This window comes from Sarcophilus harrisii, chromosome 4 (genome assembly GCF_902635505.1).
Source record: "Sarcophilus harrisii chromosome 4, mSarHar1.11, whole genome shotgun sequence".
In the NCBI taxonomy this organism is placed as follows: Eukaryota; Metazoa; Chordata; class Mammalia; order Dasyuromorphia; family Dasyuridae; genus Sarcophilus; species Sarcophilus harrisii.
The window spans coordinates 324,510,599-324,528,030 of NC_045429.1; the positions used below are offsets into that span (position 1 = coordinate 324,510,599).

The window sequence follows — 17,432 nt, forward strand, 5'->3', positions numbered from 1 at the left end:
TCCAATTTTCCTGGAAAAGTCCAATGACCCACTTTTTAGTATACTTTGCCTCCCTTTCCCACTTTTTCATTTCTTCAGTTTGAAGATCCTAAGCACTCAGCATTCACCAGATAAAACTATAGAGAGAGAACTGTGAACTTTGTGCCCCAAGTCACTAGAATATTTCCTCTGTTTGTATATGTATCATATATATTTTAAAAAAAAGATAATAGTATCAAATTTTCCTGTTATCTTTATGCAACAGTAGATTAATTATGGAAAAAAGGGGAATTAAAAGTCTGATTAGTGACATTTTGAAATTGTTTGATTTTGTTTCAAAGGAAAACCTGGTTTTTAAGGGACTTACACTTATACTCCATGTAGAAGTCCTATTTTATATTTGAGAACGTAGTAGAAAAGTAGAAGACAAAATCTTTATATTTTTAATGCCCTAATAATTTCTTCTGAGAAATGTGCCCATAGACAAGGGCAGAATATGATTAAAAGGAACACAGAGAATTGAAAGACATTTTGTTTGCCAGATTCTGTATTCTTGTTCAGAGAATAGAGAATTTAGCACTAGAGAGGCTTACATATGTCATAAAGTTCTTAGAATCATCTTTATTGAAATTTCATAGGTGTATAGAATATTGAGGATGGGAACAGTCATATGCTCCCTCTTTCAGTTAAGGAAGAACTCCCTCTCCTTTCTCCCCTCCCCTTCCCTTTCCCTTCCTATTTAGCATGAAGTTGCTCACTTCTAACTCAGTAGTGTCATCAGAGATTAAAAACGATTGTGCCTACTGCAGTGAGGAGATTTTTTCAATTGAAAAACAGTTGAAAAGTGAGGAGTAGAAAGAATACAGAACTGCTCCTCTGAAAATATAGACCTCTTCTGCATCTTATCAACTTTATTTCCCTATCCTTCCATCTTTGCTCAGGATGACTTCAGATGGCCTTTTGGCTGAATAAGACGACAAGAGCTGAGATCAGTGAGTTTAAACATTTATCTTCTAAGAATACATTTTCAAGCAGCCATTTTGGTTTATCATTCATACTGAGTAAATTATTCAAACTTTTATGTGGAATGTGTAATTCTAATGATACTACATAAACACTATAAGGAAAAATTTTTTAAGCTGTGAATTCCTAACTTCATAATACATCTATTGTTATCTGGAATAGTTTTTAATCTTACCAAATATATGTGTATATACATACATATATACTCAAAGAGGAAACTTTGATATAATGAATATGGAACTGACTCTGTTAGACCTGAGTTCAAATGCAGTCTCTGACACCTAGTGGTTATGTGATCCTGGGCAAATCCTCTTGGTGACCCAGGTAATTAACTCTGTAAGATTAAAAAATTGCAGAAAATGTGCGTTGGGGAGAGGAAGTTTGTCTGTGGGAGCTCAATATACTGATGAATCTACAAGACTAGTTTTTAAAAGTATATAGTGAGTGAGTGAGTGAGTGAGTGTGTGTGTGTGTGTGTGTGTGTGTGTGTTTGGGTTTGAGTTTGGGTATGTGTATTTAAACAGAGAAATGAATTGTGCCTCAACACAGAGCAACTCTATGACCCTGTCCCATGCCTCAGGCAGTGCTCTCAGATTGCAAAGGAGGTACAGAAAGATATCTTCTGTATATTCCACATCCAGAGCTCCCTGCTGCAATGAAATGACAAGTCTGATTAAATTTAAATATATACATGTACATGTATGTGTATCCATAGATATAACTGTATGCATACACACAGTTTGATTAAAAAAAAAAACTATCACGCTTCTAAATGTTTTATAGCAAAAATTATGGAATGAAATTGATAGGAGGAAAAAAGACTTTTGTAGGCAACAGTGTGAAGCCCTTTATTTGGTAAATGATTATGAAGTCAGAGATAACCACAGATGATTTGAATAATGTGAGTTCTTTCCGCACTGAAAAAAGTTAATTCGCTGCTCTTCATTTAAAAGCCTCCTTAAGATAGCTACCACATTAGGAAACTGATACATAGATCAAGTAGCAGATAATTTTCCTGTTTCTTTCAGGATTAGAGGAGTAGTACTCAATCAGATTTTAGATTCTAGCTCTCCTTAGTGACTATTAACACATCTCCCTAGGAGTCCTTAACTTTTCTTCTTGATTAATTTTCAGTTATAGGGATTTTTAAGAGTAGTAACTGTCAGAATACCATTTTCTGTCTATATTTCTGCTATATACCAAAAATGCGTAGGTTTGGCAAAGGGAAAAAGAAACATGAATGCATCGTGTTAAGAAGGATACAAAGAATAAAAAAATAAAAGCTTAAAATGGAGTGAAAATAAGCTGTCAGAATACCTGGGAGACTTAATTCAAAGACTAAACACACACACCTAAAGTTACTTATAGATTGCTGTTTCAGGTGAGCATCTCAAAAGACCAACTTTCTACTCAGAAGAAGCATAGGACTAGACAGATAACAGCTAGCAACCCTGAATAAAAACTATGAGTTCAGCTTTTCTCCTACTCTGTTTGGTTATAATTCTTATGAGAATTAGAATTATTAATTAGATTCTGCTTTCAACAGCAGAATAACTGTGACGACTCACTATTCAAATTAACAAAGCTGGTACCACTCAGTTTTGTTTCCATCCATGCTGGGGATATGATTGGTTTTGTAGACGGTAACAAGCTTCCAACAGAAAAGTAAGTCAGAAGGGAGAGGAATATGGGAACTCAGACTAGCACTAGTTTATAAACAGGAATATTACAACTAAAATGAGTTCTTCACAATCATAACTCTTAAATAAGATGGAGCGATAAATTACTTCGAGGGCATTAACAACACTTACACTTCCTCCTCTACCTAGCTCAGTTCACAGTCTCAGTTATCCTATACCTTTCACTCCTGGTATTTTTCCCTGATGTATTTCCTCTAGTCCCAATCTACTCCATGAGACTTTATCATTTTAGGGATTTATGTTTTCATCAAGGTAGAAACTGAAGGTTTTCTCAAGATAGCTTCTCACTGTCCATTTGCTCCCTGCTGCTCCATATCCTAGAATCTGTCTTGGGTAGTTTTTTCCCTATAGACTTTTAATAATAAAGAGAAGGTAAGCTTCTCTTTCACCACTTTGCCTCATGAGAAAATCTTGGCCATTGTTTGTTCTGTTCACAACCATTTTATTTGCATTATAATTTTTGGATTAACTTTGAATCAGTAGTCAAGCACTTTTCCCTATTAGGAAGAAAGCAAGCCTATAACACAGAGTAGTACAAGTTTTATTCCCATTTTACAGGTGAGGAAATAGGCCAATGTAGATTAAGTGATTTACCCAAAGTTATATAGTTGATCCTAGGCTTGGTTTTGAACTTAGGTCTCCAGATTCCAAAGCCAGTGCTCTGTGCTGTTTCTCAATTGGAATAATTTATCGTTAAATTTAATTAGTACATTGAATTTGGGCTATGCAAGAGGGACTATTCTAGGTGCTGTATATGATAATATAGCCATTCTCTGACTTCAAGAAATGTGTAATTTATTTGGGTATAAAAGACACATAATACTGTAATACACAGAATAATTGGTGTATAAGTTCAAAGGAGGGAGTGATCATTATTGGTTAGGGTAGTCAAGGATGCCTTTTTGGAGGAGGTAATGTTTGAACTGATCCCTAAACAATGGGTAGTATTCAGATAGTCTGGGAGGAGAAGGGAAAGCATTTTAATTCTAAAATTGGGTCTTGAATTATTATCATTCTTTATACTTTCTCATGTTTTTAGAGGGAAAAAATAAACTCTTGGGAAAACTGCTTCTGAAAGAAATCATTTTCCCATTTTATTTCCTTTTTCTCCAACCAAGAAGTCTTCCATTGTGGTGGGGAGGGAGCTGGGAAAGGATATTTATACTGTCCTCCTGCCTCACTTACATAGCATAGCATTGTCACTGTTCTTTGAACTTTACACACTGAAATGACAGCAGTTGCTGAATTTTCTGCAAATTTAACTTCAGTTGAGATTTTAACATCTTGTGTAATCAATCATGGTAAATGGGAGTACCTTATAACTAGCTTTTAAATATGAATATTTTCAGAGTAATTATATATAATATAACATAATTTTGTATATTGCAATACACAAATATATGTATACTTTACCTATACATATATAATAGTAGATCATACATATATTTATCAATTTCAATTATAACTGCATTATAATTTGCAATATCAGAGAACAAGTTAATGAATAGCAAATTCTATAGCTAAAGTTTGAAGTTTTACCATTTTTTTTTGGTTGCTCATACTTTCATGAAGTCATGATTATTTTCTTTATAAACTATTCCCTAAGATGTAAGCTCCATATGAAGTCATACTTGGACAATTTCAGGAAAGTACAGAATTGTTGATCGCTTTTTTGCCGTCCAATAAGAAAGGAAGTTATGTTTAACTGCAAAAAGAGAACCAGAATGAAACACATTTTAAATTAAGTTTAAACTCTTAACACCTTAGACATAGGTGACTTAATCCAGGTGCCACTTCATTTTTTTTTTTTTTTTAGGGCGCTGGGAGACTGTAGCTATGCATTGCAAATAGCTGCTTCATACCCCTAGGATTTCCCATAATAGCTTGGGTATTTTTATCTGCCTCCTTTTTCTCACGTAGAGGCATAGTTCTGTCCAAAAAGCTGCTGAATTGAAAAGAGGGATTGGAGAGGTATTTATTTTGTAGTTAACAAAAGGAGGTGAAATTTTTGTTTGGTGGATTCAGATTTAGAGTTAAGCCACTGAATAGAAGATCCAGAGGACTACTTTCTGTATCAGCAAGCTTTTTAAAGCATTTAATACTTGCCAAAGGCAGTTATAGTCCCTTAGGATACAAAAAAAAAAAAAAAAAAAAAAAAAAAAGTGAAAACAGTTTCTACCTCCTAGGAGCTCTGTCCTTGAGGAGCTTATATTCAGTGAGAAAGGCAGCATATTTACATGTTGGTATATATACATACAAAGTCGAAACTAGATAGTTTTAAAAGGAGAAAGGGGGGAGGGGAAGGAAAGGGAGACTGAGAAAGAGATCCTCTGGAAGATGATTTTACCAAGTCAGAAAACCTGAAATTCTAAATCTCAAGATATGCTTTTCAAGCATAGGAGAGAGAATCAGTAGAGATGGTTTAACATATGACCTTTTTCCATGTTCTCTGCAGTCATCCAGGCCTGGAAAGAAGGAATTTTATTCATTGAACTGATTATAGGGAAACTTTTCCCTTTTTTATTATAGTCCAGATAAAGCTAATTCAAAGAAAATCATTAATGGTTCAATGTCAATGTGGCAGAAGGTCTCTAGTGTCCTGCCCCAAGCATCCATCCTTAGCCTTTTCCTGTGCTATTTAGCATTTTTATCAATGATTTATAGCAAGCATAGAATGCTCATGGAATCTGGAAATGACATAAAACTGTAAAGGAGAACTTACACAGAGTCAGGATCCAAAAAGATCTTGACAAACTGTGTACAATATAAAGTACATCTAATAAGATGAATTTCAATAAGGTTAACCCAAAGTTTTACTCTTGAGTTTAAAAAGCTTCACAGGGGCAGCATAGGGAAGGCCTGAAGTTTGTCTAAAAATTTTTAGTGGAATATATGATGTGACAGTCAAAAAAAAGCTAATGCGGGAAGAGAGTCAAAATGTTTGTATTTTTCTTTAGTCAAACCACATCTGGAATGAAAAAATAAAACCCAAATCATTTAATCCTGGGCACCACTGCTTGAAGATATCAGTAACCTGGAAGATTCTAGAGGAAGTCAGTCAAGGTAGTGAAAGGCTTTGAGTCTGTATTGCTTGAGAATGGGTTGAAGGAAGTGAGAAGTTTAACCTTGAAAAAATCTGGGAGAAAGAGGTAACTATCTTTGAATAATTGAAAAGCTTACGTATGGAAGAACTTCTCTTTATTCTCTTTAGCCCCTGAGGGCAGAGGCAGGACTTAGTGGGTTGAAGCTGTAAAGAGACAAATTTAGGCTTGAAGTCTGGTAAAACTTCCCAGTAATTAGAGTGACCCCAAAAATGCAGTGGGCTATATTAGTTGGTGGTTTCCCCCTTTATGGAAAGTTCTAGGTAATGGCTAGTTAATAACTTCCTATGTATTTTAAGGATAATGTCTTTTGTGTAGGACTTGTCAGGTCCCTTCCAATTCTCAAATTTTCTAATTCTGTGACCTAATAAGTTGCAATGTGGGGAAGATATTTACTAGGTGAACATGTCTCTCTCCCACCCTGATTCAATTTTTTTATACATGTATAATCTAGTGAAACTGAACATCCAGGACAATCTGGAAGGGAAAAGAAATTGTAAAAGGGGTATCAGAGGGAAAGACTGGGGACAAAGGAAAAGGGCACTTCCATTCCTCTGTAATGCAAGATAGTGGTAGTAGTTTGGGAAAGAGAGAAAGGATGTTTGAGTGATGATACACCTCAAATATCCGCCATTTAAGCTTTCTTGAGTCATTGCCTCAGGCAACTGTGGTATAGAATGGAAAAGTATTTATTAAACTCTTACTATGTACAGTTCATTGGAGGAAGGAGATAAGAAATATTAAAGAGTTTTCTTTGTGGCTAGCTCAGTATAAAAGTTTCACTTGGGGATGGCAGAATAAAAATGACAATATAATTAGCTTAGATTAAATGAAAAATATACAATTAACAGATTAATGAAAATTAGTTTACATGAAGACATTATCTGGCAGGCTTTTTTTTGCAATCCTAATTCTACATTTTTATGTGTGAAAAGCTCTTTGATAATTGGACATGTTAATTATTTATCTAGATTCCATGGCAACAGAATGATCTTTAAGTAGTTAGAATTTTTGTAATTTTGGTTAGTGTATGTTTATCCTTTTTAGGTTTCCCTTCCCCCATTGTGTATTAATAGATCAGTTTTTTTTTTAATAATTAGACATGTTCATTGGAGCTAACTGATTATTATAACTGCACTGTTCATGATTGGAAAGGTAAAGGCATATATATGCCAACACAGTCATAAGGGATCCCTTCTTTTTGATCCTAGATTTAGAGCTGAAAGGGGCTTCAGAGGCCATTTGAGCCCAGCCCCTTCATTTTGCAGAGAAGGAAATCTGGGTACAGAGATGAAGACATTTGCCCAAGATCAGTTCCTCAGGTAGTGAGGCAGGATTCAAAACCTCTGATCCCAAATCCTTTCCTCTACACCATGCTGCCTTCTAAACTTCCAAACAGTAATTAGATCATTAATTTTTTTAAAAAGCAATTATAGTAAGAATTAAGGACACCAAAATAATCAAATATCATATTTCAAAGCATTTATTTATTTACTTTTTGTGTGCAGGTTGGGGTTAAATTTTCATGATGCACGAAGCAAGGGACAGGCAGAAATTTGTCAGTGATGCTCAGTATCTGCGGGATATGCAGCACAAGGTGGACTCCGAGTACCAGGTACATGAATAATATGAGTCACTGCATATGCCCCTATTGCAATAATAATGTAATGTTAATGTGTGATTGAATGTTATAAAGTAATGTTCTAGCATATTGTGGTGTAACTAGCTGTGTTAGATTGTGAGAAGGTATGATGGAGTTAACATGGAGGTGACCAAGGATGCATTACAGAAAAAGGGGTGCAGGATTTAAAGTTAGAGAACCTGAATTTGAATTCCTCAGTGTCCCAACCTCATTTCTCTTCTGATGATGGTGTCAGCATCAGGAGCCAAGAAGACAAGATGAGAAAAGATAGATTCTCCTAGCTCTGCAAGGAGCTCAAAAAAAGAGCTATGAAGCCCATGGAGAGCTTAATGGAGCCCTTCATAAAGATGAGAGGAAGAAGACTTCTGCACCAGAAGCTATTCTCTTTGCCACAAGTGCTCTCTAAATAAACTTGAGGGGTGAATGTGTAATTCACACATACTTTTGTGGAAATGTCTGTTTTTATTATACTACCTAAGTAAAATTTTCTTTTTTAAAATTTATTTTTGTATTTATTATTAAATATATTTCCCAATTACATATAATCTGGTTCAGCCCTGGCTCAGGAACGTTGCTGGCTGTGTCTCTGATACCTCTGGTATAGTGAAGAGAGACAGAGAACCTTGAGGCCAGGAAGACCTGCGTTTAAGGTTTGCCTCTGACTCATGGCAAGTAATTTTACATTTCTGTGCTATGTGCAATTCTCTTAAGACTGTAACTTGCAGAGCTGCAACTAACCAGCATTAGTAGTAGAAGTTTTCTCACCTAGGAGTTACCAATACTAATGATACTGGTCCCTTCATAAACTATATGTAAGTATATGGAGTACTGCAATAAATACGTTTTTCCAAAAGCTATTGTCTGACCAACTGATATTAACAGATAATCAATCAATCACACAGGGAAATAAACTACTTCAGACTCATAAGCAATGTATTAAGTGCTCCATCCCATCTCTTCCCTTTCTGCCCTGCCTTAAGACTAATCTAGAGTCCAAAGGATATTCAGTAGCTACCTGAGTTGGCAACTGTTTCTGTTCTGGCTGGCAACTCTGAGGGTTTTCCCTTCTCAGGATGATTATTTTGTGCATCAATTCTGATCTAGCCTTCAGTTATTGAATTAATCATTGCTGATACCTGGAAAAGACCTCAGTTTAAAAAGGCCAAAGTTTCCCACTGCATTCGGAGGCCATTGACAGTTGTTCTGGTTCTTACCATTGGACTCTTGGGGATTCTGGAGGAAAGAAAGGCTGATGACTTTGCACAGCTCTTCCTCATTTTAATCCAATTTACTTACAAGTCAAGCCATCACCCCTCCCCATACACAAATACACACATGTCATTGGTCCCAGTCAAGAATGAAGGACAAACAACAAAAAGCCCTAGAATCAGATTTGTGGGACTTAGGAGAATTGATTTGAATATGTCCTACATATGGGGAGGGACCTAGTTTGATTTAAACATTAGGATCCTCTTATTTGTTGGAATCTCATTTACAGGAACTTTTTGACCTAGGGTTTTTGTTATTGGATAACCTGGTTTTCAGGAATTTTTGTGTCTTTTTTATTTTAGATCACAATTATATAGTTGTCATTTTCTGATAAATTTCCTTAAAAGTTTTTGTGAGAATTTTTGTTTGAATGCTTATGTGAGTTATAGGAAGGCAAGCATTTATTAAAAACTTAATATTTGTTATTAATGGTACTAATAAACCCTTAACCCCATAATGCTAACACTAGAACCCCAAAGAGACACAGCAGACATCCTAAGTTCTGGGGACCTGAAACATGTGCTATACAAATATTAGTGAGAAAGGACATGATCTTTCCAAATATAATTATGTAATGATGTGTATAGGCTTGTATATATTATTTAGCAAACAATGAACACACATATAATTAAATGCCTTCTATGTGTCACATATTGTGCTAGGTGCTGGGGTTACAAAGACAAAATTAAAACAGTCCCTGCAGTGTTAATTCATTTTCATTTACAGAGGAAGGAGGACAGCACTTACAGACAGTTTAAAGAATCCTAATAGCAGTGTATCCGCACACATTAAATTTAAAAAAAAAAATAACCAGGCCTTATCAAATGCATAATTTAGTTATCCCTAGCATATGCAAACTTGACTTGTTAGAATCTAGACAAAAATAGTCCCTCTGAATCTCTGCATAACTTATTCCTGCTATTTCTTAAAATAAGTTAAAGTGGTAGCAATGTTTTTCCAGGTCTACATGTTAATAGCCAGAGGGAAAAGCAAAACCAATCTCATTATATTGAGACTTTCCCTTTTGGTAACTGGGTGGGACTCTTCAGGAAAAACAAGAGGAAATAAACATTTATTTGGCATGTTGCATGCTATTTCAGAACCTGGCAAATAGCATATAATTATGTGCCATCTTAGAATTTAGTTATAGTTATAGTACTCTAGTTTGCTCTTACAATCTTACTTTTTTTGGTATGTTTTTTCTTCCAACATGTATTATAGCTTGAAGTGTAATTTAGCCATTAATTTTCTGGGATACAGGGCTTTGATAGGTGAGCTTTCAAATTATCTTGTCTGGAGACATTTCGGTGCCATTTCCCAGACATCTCTACATGATTTTGCCTCTACTCTAGTCATCACCCTCATCTTCTCCTCACTGGAACTCTGGACTCTGCCCCCAGGCCTTAGTCTCTGAGGGTTGACCTTTTGCTATGTCTCATCTAGACCCAGGCTTATGTACCATTCCTCAGCCATTTCTATACCATGTTACCTCCAAACTGCCTCTTTTCCAGCCCTCTCTTCTTTTAAGTGCTCCATTCCAATAGTGTCTTTAACCATTGAAACATGAGCTCCTTGGCAGGGGCTCTCTTGCTTATTTGTATTTATATCCTCAGTACTTAGAATTATACCTGGCACTAATGCTAGGTAAATAGGTGGGCACTTAATAAAATCTTTCTCTCTTTCTTGCTCTCTCCATTATGTTCAGTGTGGTTAGACATCTAGAAGTATCATCCACTCCCTTTCATCTGTCATTTCATCTGTAACAGTCCAATTCCAACAGGTCAAAGACCACAAAGACATAAACCCATATAGGAAGTTCTACGATGCTTTGGAAGAGTCTTATCTCCCACAGGATAACTCACTTAAATAATGTCATTAATAATTTAAAACCCAGACTGTTACATCTAAGTATAGCAAGGGCAAACAGTAATAATAATAATAATAATAATAATAATAATAATAATAATCATTATTAAGTGCCTAGTATGCAACAAACACTATTATGCTAAGTGCTGGAATACAAAAAAAGGCAAAATACCTGCTTTTAAGGAGTTTGCCATCTAAAGGTTGGAGGAGAGACAACATGCAAACAATGATGTATATTCAGAACAAATCAAGGATAATTAGTAAATGGAAATCCTTAGAATTATTATTGTTCAAGAAAGCCTTCCTGTAAAAAGATAGAATTTAAAGTGAGTCTTGGAGGCCAGATGAGCCAGGTGAGGAGGTAGAGCATTTAAGGCACAGAGGATCAGTGAAAATGCCCGATGTTGAGACGAGTTTCTCATTTGAGGAGCAGTAGAAAAGCCAGTGACATTGGATCCCAGAGTATAGGGAGCAGGAGAATATAAAATATAAGAAGGGTCAAGAATGTGGGTGTGGGTAGGTTAGGTTATGAACAGGAGTCTTATTCCTTCCCAAAAGCTTCACCATTCCCAAAATATATATGGATTTTTAGCACTGAGGAAAATAAAAGATCATTGGCCATGAACTCTGTTTTCTGTCCTGCTCCCCTATTTCACAATTATCCACTGTTTTCATTAATCTGATATTGTATAAAGAAAACTCTTTACCTTTGACTCCATTTTCTTTTGTCTTTTCCAGATAATTGTTCCCACACCATCCCTGCCACCAATCTTCAATCTCTCTATACCTACTTGCTGCTAACGAACATGTTCAATTCTTCTCTACAATTAATAAGCCTTCAATAGGCCCTACCATGCCTTCAAGCTATTCTATATTCCTCTCCCTTTCTTAGCTAAGAAAAAAAAGCAATGCATGCTTGGTATTTCTAGTTCTCTTCTTGCTCACTTTTCAACCTTTTTCAGTTGGGTTTCAGTTGGGTTTTTAATATATATTAAATTAATTGCTTTTTCCAAAGTCATCAGTGACTTCTTTATTGTCATATCCGATCACCTTTTCCCAGTCCACATCTTAATTGACCCCTCTATGATATCTGACACATATGATTACCCTTTACTTCTAAATAATTTCTCAGGGTTTTCATGATACTGATCTTCTACCAACAGTTCCTCATGTTCTTGGCTGGATTTTTATAACTTTATGAGTAGTTCAACATATTGTTCTGTGAACTGTCCTCTCCCCATGTTCTCTCTTCTTGACATTATCAGTTCTTTTATTGATTTAATTATCATCTATGCCAGTTTCCTAGAATCATTCAATACCCCCTTTCATCTCTCTCTCTTTCTCTGTGTGTGTCTTTCTGTTTCTGTCTCCTCTCTCTCTTTTTGTCTCTTGTTTCCCTTTTTTTCTCTATTCCAAAATCTCAAACATCCTTTTGGACATTTTAACTAGATGTCCCATAGATTTCAACATAGAGAATAAATTATTTTTCTTCCTAGGACTATTTCTTATTCTAAACTTCAGTAAGGGAATCACCATTGTTCGACTTCATTATGTTAAAAATCTCGTTTTCATATGTAACTCCTTATTCTCTTTATCCTCCATACCTAATCAGTTGCCAAAGTTTCCTGATTTTACCCCATACACCTCTTTCTTTCTGGTTATACAACTGCCACCTTAGGTTGGGATCTCATCACTTCAACTGTGTATTACTATAATAATCTCCTAATCATTCTCTTACCTCAACCCTTTTTTTTTTCCTTCTCATATCTTCCATACTGATGCCAGAGTGATTTTTCTAAAACACAATTCTGATCATGTCAATCCCCTACTCAGTAAATTCCAGGGATACCTTTTGTCTCCAGGATGAAATATAAACTGTTAACTAGAGAATCTTTTGTCATTTATAGTCCTCCTTAATCTACCTTTTGAATCCCATTACATATTAGACCTGCATACTATAATTCAAACAAACTGTTTCTTAGCTGTTCTCCCATATGGCATTCCATCTAATGATAATACCTAACATTTTTACAGTATGCTAGGGAATAAAATATGATTTTTTAAATATATGATTTCATTTGATTCTCTCCCAGAACCTAGGCAGATACTTTGAATTCAGGTCTTCCTGACTTCAGGCCCAATAGTATCCTTTCTGCCACCTTGATATCTTTATACAGAATTCTTTATGTCTGAAATTCACTTCTTTATCTCTGCTCTTTAGAATTTCTAGATTTCAGGTGAAGTACCAATTTCTATATGAAGCCTTTCCTGATCTCCCCAGCTGCTGGTTCCTGCTTCTCAAAATTATCTTGTATCAATTAATCAATCAGCTAGTATTTGTTAAGCAGCTATATGCCAAACACTGGTATCTTACTTTGTTTAATTAATAGGGAAGTATGTACATGATAGCCTTAAAATGTAAATCCCCTAGAACCAGGTCACTTTTGTCTCTGGTCCTCCAAACCTACTTCAGTATTGGGCACATGATAGAATCACCATAAATACTTGTAGAGTAGTTGATAGACAGAAGATATGAAATGTTAGATTGGAATTTATGTTAATACCTATAGTAAGACAATGAGGCAGGAAAAATGATAGAATTTTTAAAAAATTTTCATCCTTTTGATTTCTTTTTGTTGTTCAGTTGTTTTAGTCATGACTGACTCTTTGTTATCCTATTGGGGTTTCCTTGGCAAAGATATTGGAGTGGTTTGCCATTTCCCTCTCCAGCTCATTTTACAGATGAGGGAACTGCAGCAAACAGTGTGAAGTGACTTGCCCAGGGTCACACAGCTAGTGGGTATCTTGGGTCCAGATTTAAACCCAGCTATTCCTGACTTCAGGCTAGTGTTCTATTCACTCTCCCATCTCACTACTACATCTTAGCCATCTAAAATTACTAACTTTAATAATAACAATAATAATAATTTAAACTCCATTTAAACTTTGTCTCATCACTAAGTATTATGGCATCTGAATTTGTAAGAAGAGGTGTGGTGATTAGAATGGGAATTTGAACCTGAGTAATGATACTTGTGAGAGGTAATAGTAGCATGGTCACTGTGGGATGATTTCTTTGATTATGTCACTCTCAAAATTAGAAAGATAGGAGAGAGTCATTTTATGAAGATCTTGGAGTAGAAATCAGAAGATTTTATATTTGAACCTTGATAGGGAGCCACTGGAGTTCATTGAATAGGGAGATAGGTCAGATTTGTGTTGTGGGAATATCAATGTGACAGCTGAGAGTGTGAAGAGAGACTGGAGTCAGAGAGATCAAGGATGAGGTAATAAGGATTTGTGCAAGGATGGTGTAAGTGTCAGAAAACAAAGGGGGTTCATTTAAGAATTGTTATATAAAATCAGTGACACATAGCAACTAGTTGGATGGAGGTGTTTCATGAGAGTAAACAGTAAGAAATGATCCCAGGAGACTGGGAAATAAAAATTTTAAATGTCCCTCAGTTCCATGTTTCCATCATGATGATGGTAAAAAGGAGTTGGAAAGAAGGGTGCTAAGAATTTCACATTTTTAGGCTCTAGAAACATTAGTCTAATTATAGGTATTCTAAATGTGAGATCTTTGTCTCATCACAAAATGACATTCAATTGGGAAAAGTAAACCACATCATTATTGGTATTTTCAAGATAAATGAAAGCAAAAGACAAAAGGAAATTGCAACAAATGGAAGGATGGCTCGTAGCCTTTTAGAAGCAAACAAAAGAGTTAGGAGAATTGATTTCCTCATATGACAAAAGGCAGCAAGAAGTAATTTCAGAGGACCCTGGAGATTTCACCTTGATGCTCATGATTTGAGCATGAACAAACTGTGATCCCATGACAACTAAGAAGATAATTACAACTAATGTGCCAACATCTGTTGCCAAGGATGAAAAGGGAATAATTCTGAGAAAACCTTGACAAGATTCTCTAAACTAAGTCAATATGTACTTTGGTACTCATTGATATCAGTTTATAGGTGAGCATTGTTAGTGGTATCGGGGGAAAGGAAAGAATGAAAAATATGCTGAAAAATGTAGTCTAGATTTGGGAAATGAATGAGGCTAATGGCTTGTAGACTACTTGAAAGACTCATGCCTATACAGACAGGTCTCATTTTCTGCAAATTGGCATTACTTGAATTCTCATTCCCTTGTGGGAGGGCAGCAGGACCCCAACTCTGCTTCTCAGCAGTAGCAGGGCACTATCTTTTTAATTTTTTGAAATTAAAAATTTTGTTGTTGCCTTAAGTATTTTATATTGCAGCAATTTCCCTTTTCCCTTCCCCACTTGAACTATTTCCTTATAACAAATAAAGTATTTAAGCAAAATCAATTGACATATAGTAACTATGATAGCAGTTAATCGATATTCTCTGTCTTTTCCTATTCTTCTTTTTACTGAAAGGAAGGCGTGTTTCCTTATTGATTGGTTCTTCAGTACCAAGATTCTTCCTGACATTTATTAGCATTTTGCTACTTTTAAATGTTTTATTATTAACATTTTTGTAGTCAGTATGTATATTGTTCTTTTGCTTCTGATTTCTTTATAGTGTAATCATTTCATATGTATTTTCTCGTGTTTTTTAATTTCTCATATTCTTCATTTCTTAAGACCCAGTGCTTTATCCACCTTTCTATAGCTTAAGAATCTTGATAAGTTTCCTGAATACTGAGAAGTTTAATGACTTGCTCAGAAGTGGGATTTGAACCCAGGTGTTCCTGGCCCCTAAGCTGGCTTACTATCCTGTTCTGCCTCTCAAACAGCTCCATTATATGAATGTAATAATAATGCTACTGGGATGGACAGAGATAATATGAAATAGACAGACGTTTACTTTCAAAGATTCTACTTACACACTTGTCTTTTATACCTTTTTTCCTTCTTTCTTCTTACAAACTATCCTGCCAATCCAGGCTCTCATCACCTCTTGCTTATACTTGATTTCATCAGCTATAAAATGGGGATCATAATAGTACCTACCTTCTGGGGCTATTGTGAGCATCAAACTAGACAATACTTATAGAGCACTTAACACAGTAGCATGTAGCAGGTGATTAATAAATGCTCCTTTCTTTCCTTCTTCCTCCTTTCTGATTCCTTCAGCTGCTATTGCTTTCTGTTCCCACTTCCCTCAAATTATCTTGTACTTGTTTGTCTCCTCCCTTTTTTGCTCTGTGGCTTATGACAGACCTCCTCGCAATACTCCCTTTCCTTTCTCCATGCCTTTGAAATGACTGTCCCCAATCTTGGAGTATGCTCCTTTCTTATCCATGTGCCTTAGAATCCTTGTTTGCTTCAGAAATCAACTCTAGTGGTACCTTTTACTTGGAATCTTTCCTTATTACTCCACTTCTTGTGCCTTCTACCTAATATTTATCTTTATTTTGTATGTAGCTAGTTATATACATGTTATCTCCCTCATCTGGAGGATGGTAATCATTTCATTTTTGTATTTGCCCTTTCAGCACTTAGTACAGTGCCTAGAACATAGTAGGTTCCTACCTAATATATGCTTTTTATTTGATTAGGTATTTCATATGTTGTTCCCCCCTTTTATTCTTCACAATAATAAATTTGCTTTGTATGTAAGGGCAGGGGGAAGGGATATGTTTGGAAATTAAGATAACTTAAAAACAAAACATACCAGTAATTTTTTTAAAAGATGTAAATTTCTTAAGAACTGTTTTGGTTTTTCATCTTTGTATCCTCAGAGCCTAGCACAGGGCCTAGAACAAATAAGTACTTTAAAAATGTTGAGTTCTTGATTGGTTGGCTACTGAGAAATATAGTTTCCTTTTTTCTGGAAGACTGGGGGAAATTACTGAAATTGAATAATTTCCCTGAATAAATATGACCACTAAAATGAAATGTACTTTTTAATGTTTAATAAGCACAAAATGACAATTTATTGATGTAGAAGTTGTATCAGTAAGAATTATCAGTCTCTATTCAATTTGATCATTTTCATTATCATTGACAGAAAAGCTACTACATTTGCATCTTAATCTCCAGACCCCAATTTTCTATTTGAAGTAGAAATGATTAAGAAGTGAAATCAAGCATAACTTTGGGACAGAGCAGATACATGCATAGATACCATGCTCTGTCTAGCCCAGAGCACTGAGTAATCATTTTATAGGTTATCTAATGGGAGGAAAGATGCCAAAAGAAAGAAAAAAATCATGGGGATGTTAATATCCATAAAAAAGACTACTGATCCCCATGCTTACTCTTTCATTTTTATAAAGTCCGGATGAGATTTATTTACATGCATGTTGAGGGTTTCTTTGATAATGATATGAAAAGGGAAATGGCAGGATTTGGTAACTAATTCTTTACAAAAGACCACATTTAAAATCAATTGACTGAAAAGTACAGAGAATACATGTTTCTGCTGTTTGTTTGTTACGATTACAAAAAGGCATTTTACTCAGTAGAGTAAAATACAACCTTAAATAAAGGCTCTTCTTGAACAGAGAGTCTCTTATATATGTGTTAGATCATAGAGATTCCTTAATAAATGCATTTGAACTTGGTTCAATGGCCCTTTCATTGTTTAATGAGACTTTTGAAAATTGCTCTAAGATGATGAATGACAAAATATTAACAACTGCATGTGAAACTGTATGGCATAGACTTAGTTGGTGGTGTATATTATAGCAAGAGGCTTGAAGTCAGAAAGACTAGAATTCAAATACTTGCCCAGAAACTTACTGGCCATGTGATCCTAGGCAAGTAACTTATCTGCCTCATTTTCTTTAACTATAAAATGGGGCTTTTATATCCCTCTATATACCTCAAGTATGGGTGTCTATATACCTCAAGTAGATCAAATGCTGCAATAATCA

At 35.3% G+C, this 17,432-nt stretch overlaps 1 protein-coding gene across 8 annotated transcripts in view; it reads left to right on the forward strand.

Moving 5' to 3' along the window:
- Positions 1–632: 632 nt before the first annotated feature.
- Positions 633–17,432, forward strand: part of MARCHF10 (membrane associated ring-CH-type finger 10) — a 214,170-nt gene continuing 197,370 nt past the window's right edge. For 6 of the 8 annotated variants that reach the window (XR_004233832.1, XM_031965919.1, XM_031965916.1 and 3 more), the window contains exons 1-3: positions 634–971; positions 5,660–5,851; positions 7,312–7,418. Coding sequence is in view for 7 of the 8 variants with exons in the window: in XM_031965919.1 (XP_031821779.1) it covers positions 7,329–7,418 (90 nt within the window). In the remaining variant the exon portion in view is untranslated. Of the gene's footprint in view, positions 972–5,659; positions 5,852–7,311; positions 7,419–17,432 lie in introns of all 8 variants that reach the window. The other 2 variants (XM_031965918.1, XM_031965913.1) reach the window with 2 other exon arrangements.